The sequence below is a fragment of the Mixophyes fleayi genome, chromosome 4, assembly GCF_038048845.1.
Source record: "Mixophyes fleayi isolate aMixFle1 chromosome 4, aMixFle1.hap1, whole genome shotgun sequence".
NCBI lineage: Eukaryota > Metazoa > Chordata > Amphibia > Anura > Limnodynastidae > Mixophyes > Mixophyes fleayi.
In genome coordinates, this window is record NC_134405.1 from 256,418,598 (window position 1) to 256,431,775 (window position 13,178).

The 13,178-nt window shown below is 37.5% G+C and overlaps 1 protein-coding gene across 3 annotated transcripts in view; it reads right to left on the reverse strand.

The window, feature by feature from the left end:
- Window positions 1-2,332: 2,332 nt before the first annotated feature.
- Window positions 2,333-13,178, reverse strand: part of SH3RF2 (SH3 domain containing ring finger 2) — a 120,887-nt gene continuing 110,041 nt past the window's right edge. For 2 of the 3 annotated variants that reach the window (XM_075209678.1, XM_075209676.1), the window contains exons 8-10: window positions 9,524-9,753; window positions 7,108-7,451; window positions 2,333-3,765 (exon numbers count right to left, since the gene is read on the reverse strand). In XM_075209678.1, the coding sequence (XP_075065779.1) occupies window positions 3,433-3,765; window positions 7,108-7,451; window positions 9,524-9,753 (907 nt within the window). In that variant the 3' untranslated portion in view covers window positions 2,333-3,432. The remainder of the gene's footprint in view (window positions 3,766-7,107; window positions 7,452-9,523; window positions 9,754-13,178) is intronic. The other variant, XM_075209677.1, reaches the window with a different exon arrangement.

The following is a 13,178-nucleotide window of genomic DNA, read 5'->3' on the forward strand; positions in this document are numbered from 1 at the left end:
ACAGAATTGTAAAACGAGGGTGTGGTAAATAAATCTCCTTATGCCCGATACTGGTATGCATAATAAAACACTCAATTAACTGTTTATTATTCTCTTGCTCTATCATTCTTTGCAAGCTGCTGCCAGAAAATATTGATCATTGGTTTATTGTAAATTGGTTATACCGGATACTATTTGATATAACATGTCAGCGAAGGAAAACAGTAAATAGAGAGAACATTATGCTAGCTACACCAGACTGCCCATTTCATGTAGACTGCCCCAGACAAGAAATAACACCTTGCGGTCCAGAAATTTCATATTTCAGTTGTGCAGATGCTATTTTACAGTAAGTGCATTAACAACAGATATAAGTGGAAGTTGCATTGACAGATACTCTAAGCAGTTTACAGATAGACTTATAACAATTTTAACAAAAACATGCAATTGCAGGTTTACAAGATATTGTGACCTGGTGAAAAATCCATCATTGTGTTTGGAATTGACTTTCTGCTTATCTAGGCTAAAGTGACAAGGCCAAGTGCAGACAAAAGTGAAGTCAAAGAAGGTTACTATTGAATAATGTCACTCTTCAATGTATTGCAAACAAACACTTAATCAAAATAAAAACATTATAGTTAAAAGTGATAAAAAAAAATTGGGGGTGACAAAACTTAACCTCAGTTTTAACTGTAAGGAATCAGTTAGCTAATAAATAAATAATATAATACATTATGTCATTACATTCTTCTTCCCTCCTGTCTCCATACCTGTTCTTCCGCTCCGTCTCTACTGTATCTGCCTGCCTGGAGTTTCTGAAGTACTGGTACTTTGTGTTTATTGTTCTGTACTGTTTTTACCCTGTATAGTCTACTGTTTGTACCATGTACGGCGCTGCGGAAACCTTGTGGCGCCTTACAAATAAACGATAATAATAATAATAATTACATTCAGTTTGAAACTATGAATACCACATTCACACACATTATTTCCCTAGAAAATCATAATTTATGCAACAAAATTTGGATGTATTCTCCACTCCCCCATCATAAATCCCAGTCACTGTATTTGACAGTGACTGTGACACAGGTCTGTGCAGTCTCATGGAGAATGTGGCAGAATTTTGGTTAGTCATGGCATGGGTTCAATCACGTACTGCCTTCTGCCAAGGCGTCACACATTCCCTTTCAATTACACTGCAGCTTGAATGCTGGGAACTCCCGAGATTGGGTTTTATACTGGGAAAACAAATCTAACATTCTTTTTGTGAAGTTACCCATTAATGTATTTTGTTTTTCCCCTTGAGTTAAACAGATGGGTTTGTACCTTTTTTCACTTCCTGTAACCCTGCAAATAACTGGATTCAAAAGGGAGCAATAAGTCTCTCCCTTTCCATGTTAATCTCCCTTGCTTCATTTCATACAGACAGTGGGCCTGATGCTGAGTTGAACTTGTGCCAGATTATGTGGTGTAAATCAAGAAACTTTGTGCTGCACATGGCCACAAACAGAGTGCATGCAGAGGGGCATGCATCTGACACTTACGCCTCCTTATAAATAGAGCGAGTGCAGTAAGGGCGTATTCACGCAAATGTGGCAAACCAGCTCATATACGCCTGTCAGGAGACTTTAACAGGTGCAAATACATGCAGATAATGGTTGCTAGCTCTTGCTAGCCGCTTCTGATTGGCAGATTTGAATATGAAGCCATATAGCGAATGTGTTTTTCACTATCAAAACAAATGTTAACAACCTTTTCTATGCTTATGAGCTGGTAGTGTGTATACATATGTGGGTGTATGCATCATGCCTGACGTGAATCTGACATGTCTGCTACAGATGCAGAGATGGACACACCTAGAACACACCTTGAGATGTCTACAACTTGGCATATGGCCTTAAAGACTCTATTATTACAGGCGGCTTTTTTGAAAGTAAATTACATCCAATTTGTGGCCAACTAAGCATCAGCCAAGTTTGTGACTTTGAGACTAAAAATTGAATATGAAGTAAAAAAACAGACCATTCTTGATTATTTTCTTTTAAAATTGACATGAAAACAATTGAAACGTTTTATTAGCTATGCCTTCCCTGCATTTTTGCCTATTGACACATGTGATTATATCTTGGGAGACAATTCATATGTACCCCTATCTGGAATTTAAACAGCTTACCAATTCCCTCCCAAAATATCATATTGATACTGTATGTGGCATCTCTGAGAAACAGGGGCAGTATAATATGACAGTATAGGTAAAGTGGCACAAAACTCATTTTTGCCAAATAGACCTGGATTTGAGGACAAGCCAGGGAAGGCCTAATGTGACAGAATTCGAGGAGTGACAGTTTGCACCTTTTTCATCTTAGAACATTTATTGTTATGTGCGCTGACGTATAAACATAAATCAATGATTGCTCTTATTTTCTGGTAAAATACAGTTATTTTGTTTATACAGATGTATGGGTCCATTGTGCTATGTGGTAATTGGGAGTAGGAGACAGGGACAGCAAAACATCCTTGTGGATCAAAACAGTTAAATTCGGGCCTATTCATTCATTACATTTTTATAAGTGGAATTGTATTTTGCATAACTTTGAGCACATTACTTTGTCTACTAAAACAACAACAAAAAATGATTTCAAGATCAACAGGACAGAAACATATTTGCCTTTATAATTGGCTATTCACAAGATGGCTGCCTCAACCCCTCTGGAACCATTAATGGAAAAATTAATTTTTGAAAGTGCATGTAAACATGCAAGTAAATAGAGGAAAAACATATACTCTATATACTGTATATAAATATTGTATATAAATATATTTTATCTGCAGACACAATAGACAGATTTCCTAGTTCAGAAAGTTAAATACTCATAACCAGGACCCATAATAAACAACATATTGTTACCATTTTCTGTCATTTTAATTGTTGTGGATATTAAATAGAGTATATGTCACTGCAATGGATTGGTTTGAAGGTAAAATAGCATTTTAGGTAAGTGCAGTTCAATGAAAAGTAGCATAATATATGAAAGTAAAATGTGCCAAGGTTGCCAGGCAATGAAAGCAGCAGATTTGGATGACTTGCCTAAAATGAGGAAATGGGGACAGCTAACTATTTTCTGTCTTTCACCTTGTTGAGTAAGTGACCTTATTTCCTAAAGAGAAAAATAACCCAGTCAACCTGTCAAAAATATCCACTATATATCTTCATATAGCAAAGAGCATGACAGGGTGTCTGACACAAACCTGTCTTGATAATAAGAAAGAGGGGTAAAAAAGACAGTTATAATTGAAGGTGCCAGTGATCCTTTGTTTGTCATGGTAAGTCTGTCCTGGATGACAAAATGGATTGATGAGAAAATTACAGAGAGACTCTCAGACACAAAATCTAATTTAATGTGCCAAGATAGGAAAGAAAAACTCAGCACAAGTTAAATCACGGCAGAGACATTAGGTTGACAGGATATCTTGGGTGTGATATATGGCACTCCACCTATTTGAGTCATCATTTAGGGCACTTCTGTTAGGAAAGGACAAGGTTGATTGTGGAGGGAGGGTAAGGTCATTGCTTGTAGTCTTAAGCTTCAGTATTTTCCGGCCATCTGTCGGCTGAACCAAACTGGATTGGGGTCGCAGTGGTGTGGTCCGCATGGCTTCTGCTGCTGAGGAGCTTTCTGGTTTGCCTGTCTGATTGGACGACTGTTCAAGTTTTCCATCAAACTGAGTGCTCTGGCGCTTCAGTGTAGGTGGGCTAAAATTCATGAACCTGACAGTCTTCACCTGCTGACAGAGAGGGAATGATTAAACTTTATCCTGAAACAGGACAACAACCACAAAACAAAATAACACATAGTTATGGCAAATAGGTTTTGACATTATTTATATGCTTTGTCCTGGGGTGTAACTAGGAATTCTTGCTCCTGAGCACAGGATTAATAATGATACCTACCACCATATTTTAAAAGTAAAATGGGTGAAATGGTGTATGTGGGTTGTGACAAAACTTTAGGCCATGCCCATTTTTACAATGTCATGCCATCTTTCACCATGCTATATCGCCCACCTTCTTAAATCTTGTTTTCCCAGTTGCAGACATAGAGGTATATTCATTAAACTGGGGGTTTGAAAAAGTGGAGATGTTGCCTATAGCAACCAATCATATTCTAGTTATCATTTATTTAGGACATTCTACAAAATAACAGCTAGAATCCGATTGGTTGCTATAGGCAACATCTCCACTTTTTCAGACCCGCAGTTTAGTAAATATACCCCATAGACTTTGCAGAATGTTTACTGAGTCACTCACATGTAAGACTTATTTCATATTGGATATTAATTACATGTATTGCTTAAATTTGTTGTGTTTGTAAGTGAACTATATGTTGATAAGTTACATTATGCTGCAAACTGCCTTCCTTGGTCCTATACTTATGTTTTAATCAGTAAGCAATGCACAAGACATTATACTGAAAAACAAACCTGTTCGTGAGGATAATACAAACTTGAAGAGGAATGTGTGCAGATTCAAACAAGGGTATTTTATGAGACAGAAGTGATTTGTAAAAGAAAGAGAAATAAAGTTTGCCAATGCTATACAAATGGTTTGTATTTTTTACAATAATTTTGTGTTTGTATGGCTCTCATTATTTTTTAAATGAATAACCAGGACACCTGTGAGACTCTTCTCAGGTCATAGTATTCATACCATACCACATTTTATGTAAACAATACAGTAAAACAGCTATAGGCTTATAGTCACACTTTTTCTGTTCACTTTACATGCAGCATCTGAATTATGGTAGCTAAAATTGTGAGTTAGGGATATAAGGTGAAAAATGGGGGCAGGCCAAAACCAGGACACATAGGAGCCATACCCCTTGGGGGGGTAGTATTATGTATGTCTTATGAAGTCAATGTATAACGAAGTAATGGAGGCACTTAATAAATGCAGATATGCAGAGAAATCAAGTTGTACTTGCTATGTAACTTGTGACCACCTGTTAATGTATATGTGTGTGCTAGTATGGTAGCTATATAACAGGCATGTGAATTTATGTACTGATTCCTCCACAGCAATTCGAGAAAAATATTGTATAACATTGCTGTAATTTTCTCACTTATGTTTAGGATATATTTTCTGCGTGTTATTTGACCTATAATGAATTATAATAATACTAATGAACTATACTAATTGAACTATAATGGCCTCTAAATATACTAGGGAACTGGCTGTTCTTTAATCTCCTGAGGGTGTGTTTTATTGTAAATGTGGACTACATGAACCTTTATGTTAATAAAAAGTATAATATATTAGAGTGTTCACTACTGAGTTGGAAAGCAGTAGTGTAGATGTTATTCCCTCATCTGTGTAAAAAGAATGGAGAAAATGGGTGGAGATGCTTGTCAAAGGTTTCCGACTAGCCGTGGCCTATCAATACTAACACTATCTGGGACGAATCCAACACTCTACATGAGCTTTCACTATCGGTGGTCAGATTTCCGACGGAAGAATTAACGACACTTACACTGCCGACATGAAAATGCTGACAGCAGATGCCAACATTTCTATTTGACTTACACTAAGAGAATTCTTACAGTGTGATTGCTGACAGTGACAATGCCGACATTAAATAAGCAATGCCTGCAAGTCTGGTATTAAAAATAAAAATGAAAACAGTAAAAAAAAAAGTTAAAACTACACCCCTTCCCTCCCAAAACACCTAAAAACTTATGATAACACCAACAAAAGTATGGGGGCTCAAAATATGATCAAATTAGGCGGTAGCTGGTAATTTAAAGTTTGCTGACCTCTAGAACCGTGCACAAAAAAAGAAAAAAAAGAATAGTAATGTTTGCAAATATATATATATATATATATATATATATATATATATATATATATATATATATATAGTCAAGTCTATAAATATTGGGATATCGACACAATTCCCTTATTTTGGGCTCTATATACCACCATAATGGATTTGAAATGAAACAAACAAGATGTGCTTTAACTGCAGACTTTCAGCTTTAATTTGAGGGTTTTTACATCAAAATCAGGTGAACGGTGTAGGAATTACAACGGTTTCTATATGTGTCTCCCACTTTATAAGGGACCAAAAGTAATGGGACAAACTAAACAGTCCTACATCAAACTTTCACTTTTTAATACTTTGTTGCAAATGCAAATGAAAAGCTGGTAGCACGGGTGGCATTTGTGAGAAAAGCAGATGGACATGAAGTGGCATGTATGTGAAAAGCTGATATGCAAGAGGTAGCATGGGTGTGAAAAGCCGGTGTGCAGAGGGTGGCATCTGTGAGAAAATCTAGTGGCCAGCGGGTGGCATGTGTGAGAAAAGCTGGTGGACAGTGGGGGGAATGTTAGTGCGTGATGTCGGTGTGACCTGTGTATAGTGTAGATATTAAGTAAATACAATGGTATGGATGATCAGAGGATGAGGGCCCCAAACCTATATCTTGCCTAGGAAAGGCACCCAGCAAAGCTGATGAAATCTGTTATGGTCCTTGCGTTTAAATAGTTGTAACTGTTAAGACCTTCTCATATCAATGAAGTACATTCCTGCATATTTACCTTTTGCAAAAAACAATATCCCTTCCCCAAACATTATCATTGTCCATATTTTCCACAATAATATTCACTTCTTTTAAGACTCCAGTTTATTTGGGGTCTCGTTTTGGTTGGGGTCTCTATTGTGGTGTGGTCAGCAGTATTCCTTCTCTAAAGATATGGTCAAAGTGGACTGCACACTAACATATGACTAGAACTTGAGGACATCACAATATTGCATATGGTCAGGAATACAGAGAAGTCCCACCAAGATGACATAATCCAAATTTTGGAAAACAACCATTAGCAAATGTCAACATTTAAATGACTTTAACAGACAACTTTCTTGTTTATTTAATTAAAGACCATAGTTTATAAATGAGCACATCCTTTCATCATAGTGTTAATGTGAAGGATATATGGGCCTTAAACCTAAAATCTTCTCTAATCCCACCATCTCATCTCAAGTAACACACATAAAGAGAGTCAAAGAGAAATTACTGATAAAAATAAGTTTTACATTGCTGGGATTAATTCTCTTAAAGATCAATAATTACCTTTTCAGAGCCACTTTTAGGTGTGTCTGGCTTCACCAGTATAGATGGAGGAGCAGAGGTTAGTTGTTTCAGTGCTGTGTCATTTTTAGTTGTGTACTCTTTGGGCTCAAACACAGTAGAACTAGCTGCAGAGTATCTTCTATAATCAACTGGTCTACCAAGTAGAGGTAAAGCATCATACAATGAGCTGGGCCTTGACCAGGTGTCAGCACTGGCTCCTACGCTGGAATTAGTGGCATTGATAAATATCTGCTGAGGCTGAACAATGGCTGAGGGTATTCTGCTGATGGTGGTCACAGGCTGCGATACAGGACTGCTTTGTATGGTCTTCTGAAGAGTCAAACCTGCCAAAATATTTAGATGCTGTCATTCCCTTTATCCTGGTTTAAACATTAATTCCATAAAGAAATAATGGAACATTATACCCTTATATTGCAAGTCTCTGGTTAAGGTTCTCAAAATGTTATTTGTATAATGTCTAGGGATGCAGAGCTCAATGTCTAAAAAGCTCTTTATTATTGCCAAAATTAGACATAGACTCCTTTTCCAGCATTCTAGTAAAAGGTCAATACAAAGTTAAAGGAAATACAGAAATACTTATACTATCAGAGGGCAACTACGATTTCTGGATAATGCATAATTGATAATGTTATCCACAAATGTGTGTTTCTGCTATACTGCTGCTTGATATGGAGAACTGCAGCCATTGTACAAGTGCTTTAAATAGACAAAAATTGTTACTTTGACATATGGAGGGGTTAAGATTATTCTAGTAAAATACTTAATATACTTGATATAATATGTTGTTCTTTTTCGTAATAAAACTGTTTCATTATATTAAATATTTCAGAAAAATAATAATTGTCATGATGTAGCTTGTGAACGCAAATCTATAATTAATAAAGCTCCAAAAACATTAATACAGTTAGACAAGTAATGTTTAAATATATCTAAATAAGATTAAGATCACCTGTTTGAGATGATAACCACCCAAGTGTGCTAAGAGAGTTAAGATTAGTAAAAAGTAGACTGCTATTTCTAATATTTATAGAATCTTTCATAACCAGAACAGTACAAAAAAGACAGAAAATAGTATTAATATTTAGAGAATAAAATAGCAGCCTAGAATGATTGACATCTGTCATGAATCAGGAATAAATTAAAGGGAATAAATTGATATAGATTTATCATGGTTTTATGATCAAACAGTTGTGCCAAACTAATCTAATTAAACTGTATGAGGTATCAAATTGTAAATTGGATTTTTTGTAGCACAGTTAATGTGATATATTTGGATTTTGTGAAAACATCTTATACTGTTCCACTTAAAATATTTACATTGGTACATGAAATTAGATTGGCAGGAATAAAAGTAAACATATTTACAGGTGGAAAACTGTTTGAGATGCTAAAATCAAAGGATCAATGCAAAGTGAAAAAAATAGTATAGTATTCAAATTCAGCTAAATTAGTGGAGTAAGACAGTCATCAATAATGATTAACAACAGGACCTGTCCATTTTAATCTCTTATGTTTTGAAAAATTGTTTATTTTTCGGCTTTTACATTGTAGGGGTACTTTGATTGTTTTCTTAGTGTATGCTTTGGATATATGCATTTTTTTTTATTAACAACAAACCAAACCTTCCCTACTAACAATTACTAGTGTCCATACTTGCAGATTACATAAATTATATATATAATAATTATGTTAACACAGAACAGGACACTGACTCACTGCAGAATAATTTTTGGATAAAATGTGAAATAAATGTAAGCTAATGCATTTTGGCCATTGTAAAGATAAAGCCATTTACACTGTAATTTGGATTCATTATTGGAAATCAAAAATAGAAAAGAAAATTGTAGGTAATAACCTGATTAGGAGCCCTCAGTGCCAGGCAGCTGCTACAAGTGCTAATCAAAATGTAGCATAGAAAAGTGTAGAGTTGTTTTTGATTTTGTATACACATATTCACATATAAAATTATTTAATGATCTACGTAATGGCTTTGTTGCATTTTGAGCAGGTAGTGCGCAATATAAACATATAATGAGCTGCATCACCTGCTGTATTGAGGCGCACACAGTGATAGAGTGAAGTACGAGAGAGAAAGGGAGATCTATACCGGGAGCCTGAACTTCCTACCTATCATAACTTCACTCTGCCCCTCCTTGCCTCCCCCACTGTCATTGTGCAGTTTTTCTGAGCAGTTAGCAGCAACAGTGACAGGAGAGTTGAGAGGGAAATGATTGCCAAACTTACCCCATGCCTGCTGCCCCACAATCATGCCACAGGAGGTGAGGGACTTATTTTGTCTCAGGACAGAAATGCCTCCTGGATTAATTTTGATTTGTTTACTTTGGCAAAGAGTCAGATAAATAGTATTTCAATTCACCAAAACTTTAGAACATACTTTTTCTGAAGCTGTCATTCCTCCGTCGAAGAGATGTAGGTACCAGCACCGAGGAAGAAGATGTGTTCTTTTTCGTAGGTTCCACCACAGCGGTTGGCACAAAGAAAGTCCTGACAGGCCTACTGATACCAGTTTCTGATACACTGCCCTGTGAGGAGACTGAGGCATTGCTTGAAATCCAGTTAGTTGGAGGAGAAGGGAGCCTTGGATCTGGATATTTTGAAGATTTCCTGCAAAGATATGGAAATATACTGTACAATTCCATTTGTCTTGTCTTTGAATGAAAAACATTTTCCCAAAACACTACAATTTTGACTTTATGTTTAACTCATAGAAAATTGTATACATTTTCAGGGATTTACTAGATACCCTGGAGAAGGTGGAAATGGTAAAAAAAAATTGTAAATATAAGATGAAAATTTAATACATAAGGTATCAGAATAACAATCAGGGGCGGGCCGCTGGGTCAGACGGCTATTAGGGCCGGGGGGTAGGCCGGCCGGCCGCCTCCCGAATGCAAAAAACATAGTTTCCCCCCCGCGGCCGCATCTGATGACATCAGATGCGGCCGTGTCAGCGCACAGGCGGCCGCATCCCCTGTCATATGATGCGGCCACCTGTGTGCCCCCCGGCCATCCCTCTCCCAGCCCGCGCCTGATAACAATAGTAGCTACTGGTTGGGAAAGTGCAAGTGGCGATTGTAAGGCAGCAGCATCATCAGCTGCAGTAATAAAGCAGCCATTGGTGACTCGCTGTCTGTGCAGCTACCCTCGGTCTGGTACTGTTGGAATGATAAGAGACAGTGTGAGGTGGAGACATGAAACATAAACTAGTCATTGTAGAAATCTTAAAACAGTGGTTGCCAACTATAAATGTCTTTCACCATTTATCTTAACTGACTCTCCTTCCTCTTCTGGTTCTAGAGAAGTCTTTTGTTTTTCCGTTGTCTTGGCAATCTTGTGGTTATCTGCCAGTTTGGAGTATCTGTGTCTAGACTGATGGTTTCTTTTGGCATCATGCTAACTGCTGGAAATATAGTCAGGACCCATGTTTGACGTAAGTTACTGTCACCAAAGGGGGTGGCAATCACAGGAAACAGAAATGGCAACAGCTAAGACAGTTGAGCCAAAATGGTAGTCAGTTTACAGTCTAAACAACCATTTGCTTGGTGTGATGACACTCCTCAGCTCTTCCATGTTATTTCTCATTGCTTCACAAAAGTTATTGTGTGACTTGTGTTGGTAAGAACTGCAGGGTAGGATGCAAGGGAATTTTTTCCACTTTCTTCTATTCCAGATATCTCACATATCACTCACACGTCAACATCAGTATTTATTTGTCCATAAAACTCTACAGCGCTGAACAGTTGGTATTATGAATCATACCAAATCATGCAAATACAAATCATTCATAAGAACATACAAGGCTGTTCAATAAGGTGCAGATTTGAGGCAGAGGGTAGAGAGGGTCAAGCTCTTGTGAGTTTACAATCTACAGTGAACATTCCTAATCATTAGATCTATTGCCTTAATTATTAATTTCATATATGCAGTTTCCCACAGTGCATTTTCCACAGGGTGAGCACATGAATCCTGCATTCAAAACTATGCTGTTAGGTAAATCATTAATCATTATAGCAACTTTTTTTTCCCGGCTTTTAGGGTACATGCATACATTAAGAAAACAGTTAAGTACATGATTATTGTTTGTTTAGGTGACTTATACTCTTGCATATCGGATATACATCATTTTAGCCTTTTGCAACTATGGACATAACTTATTCCCTCCTCCATAATTACTGTACTATTCAATAAGTAGCAAACTCTTATGTTCCACTACCCTCCTCCCCCAACCTTTTCTCCCCATGTTTGTCTTCCCACCCCCCAAAAAATAAAACAAGAACAACAATATTCTTCTGTTATGGTAACATACCTATTCGCCTTCAGCAAATCTGAGTATTCCTTAATATTTATTACTCTATTTATTGTCAACTTATCTTTTCAATTACATATATAAAGTTTGGTATGTATTTCATATGCTGTCTTGTGAAAATCAATAAAAAATAAGAAAAAAAGCAGTTAAGAGAATAATGGATTTATTATATATCAGGCATGGACAGGGGAGGGATGGAAAATGTTAGCCTGGGAGCAAGACTCAACTCAGCATCCTATTCTAAAGGAAGGAAAAAATGCAGATGCCCCCTACGCCCTTGCCAAGCCAGCCTTGGGGCATGGAACAACAGTGGCTGTATTTCATAGTTGCCTACTCTCCAGGAATGTCTGAGAAACTCACAAATTTCTGGGAGTCCTCCCAGACTCCCGGGAGAGCAGGGAACCTCCCGGTTCCTAATTGCCTCACAATAGTAAAGTGGTTGGGGGCGGGGCTTAGGGAGCGAATTGCGAGTCATCGTGGCCCGCCCCCTGCTGTAATTGGTCTGGAAATGAGATGTCTGTTTAGGGCGCAGGGCCCCCCAACACGCCCACCTCCCCCTGATCTCCCGAAGCAGTGCTTGTCAATGTTGGCAAGTATGCTGTGTTTTGATCAGGAAAGGAGCACTGTCTAACTATAGATTAGTATGCCTGACATATAAGGTGGGTATGTTTTATAAAGGACTAAAGACAGAGTTTTAAACTATAGGGCAGGACAAAACTGGAAATGTCAGAAACACTTAATAGCTTTGTCACGATACCATTAAACATGTAGTTTTTATCCCAATGTTTCCCTAGAGTGTCTTCCCTAGCACACATTATGACTGTGTATTCCGTATTTGTGTTTTTATTCCCATAACATGCCTGTGCTCACACCCATACTCTGTTTAAATATTAGCTTTAAGATTGGTAATATATGATATTAATAATATATAATATATATTGTATTATGTTATCTATTACACTGTAAGTGAGGTATTCGTTTTAGTCTGAGGGCTTCCTTTTGTTCACTTATGCCAAAGGAATAAGTCTATGTGTATTGTAGATCTGTAGATACATACATCAATAATTATATTATCAGGTAGACCAGACCAGGGGCGAATCTAGAGAATACTTCTACCCGGGGCGATTTAGGGGGGGGGGGGGGGCGATTGTGTTTAAAACACAATCAGATCGGCCGGGCAGCACACTGTCCCTGCCTGTCACTGCCGAACGGACCTGCACATAGTGTGCAGCCGCCAGCAGCAAGTCCCTGCTAGGGGGGGCGATCACCCCCCCCCCCCCCTGGATCCGCCACTGGACCAGACTATTGTTTAACATAAGCTATCTTTGTTTACCTAAACAACAGGAGATCTAGCTAGGGGTAGTGTCTCCTCCTCTGTTAAAATCTAGTCAGGCAAGTGTTATGTTTAAAACACAATGGAGTGAATAGTCACCATTACATTACGCTGTAACCATTTATATAGATTGTGTATATTTGACCCTGCTATTTACATTGCTAGTTAACTACACATTATAGGCTAAAGATTAGAAACTGTAATATTGTGCTTTTAGCTACATCTGTAAGCAAACTAGATAATGTTTAGAAGTGTATTCACAAGCCAGACATGGTGGCTTTTTGTGTCTGATTTAAGCACTTTAATTAGGAAACATGTATTGCATTCCCATGCCTTAATATCCTAAGACACAGCAGTCAACACATCCCTACAGCCTGAGGCTATTCTGTG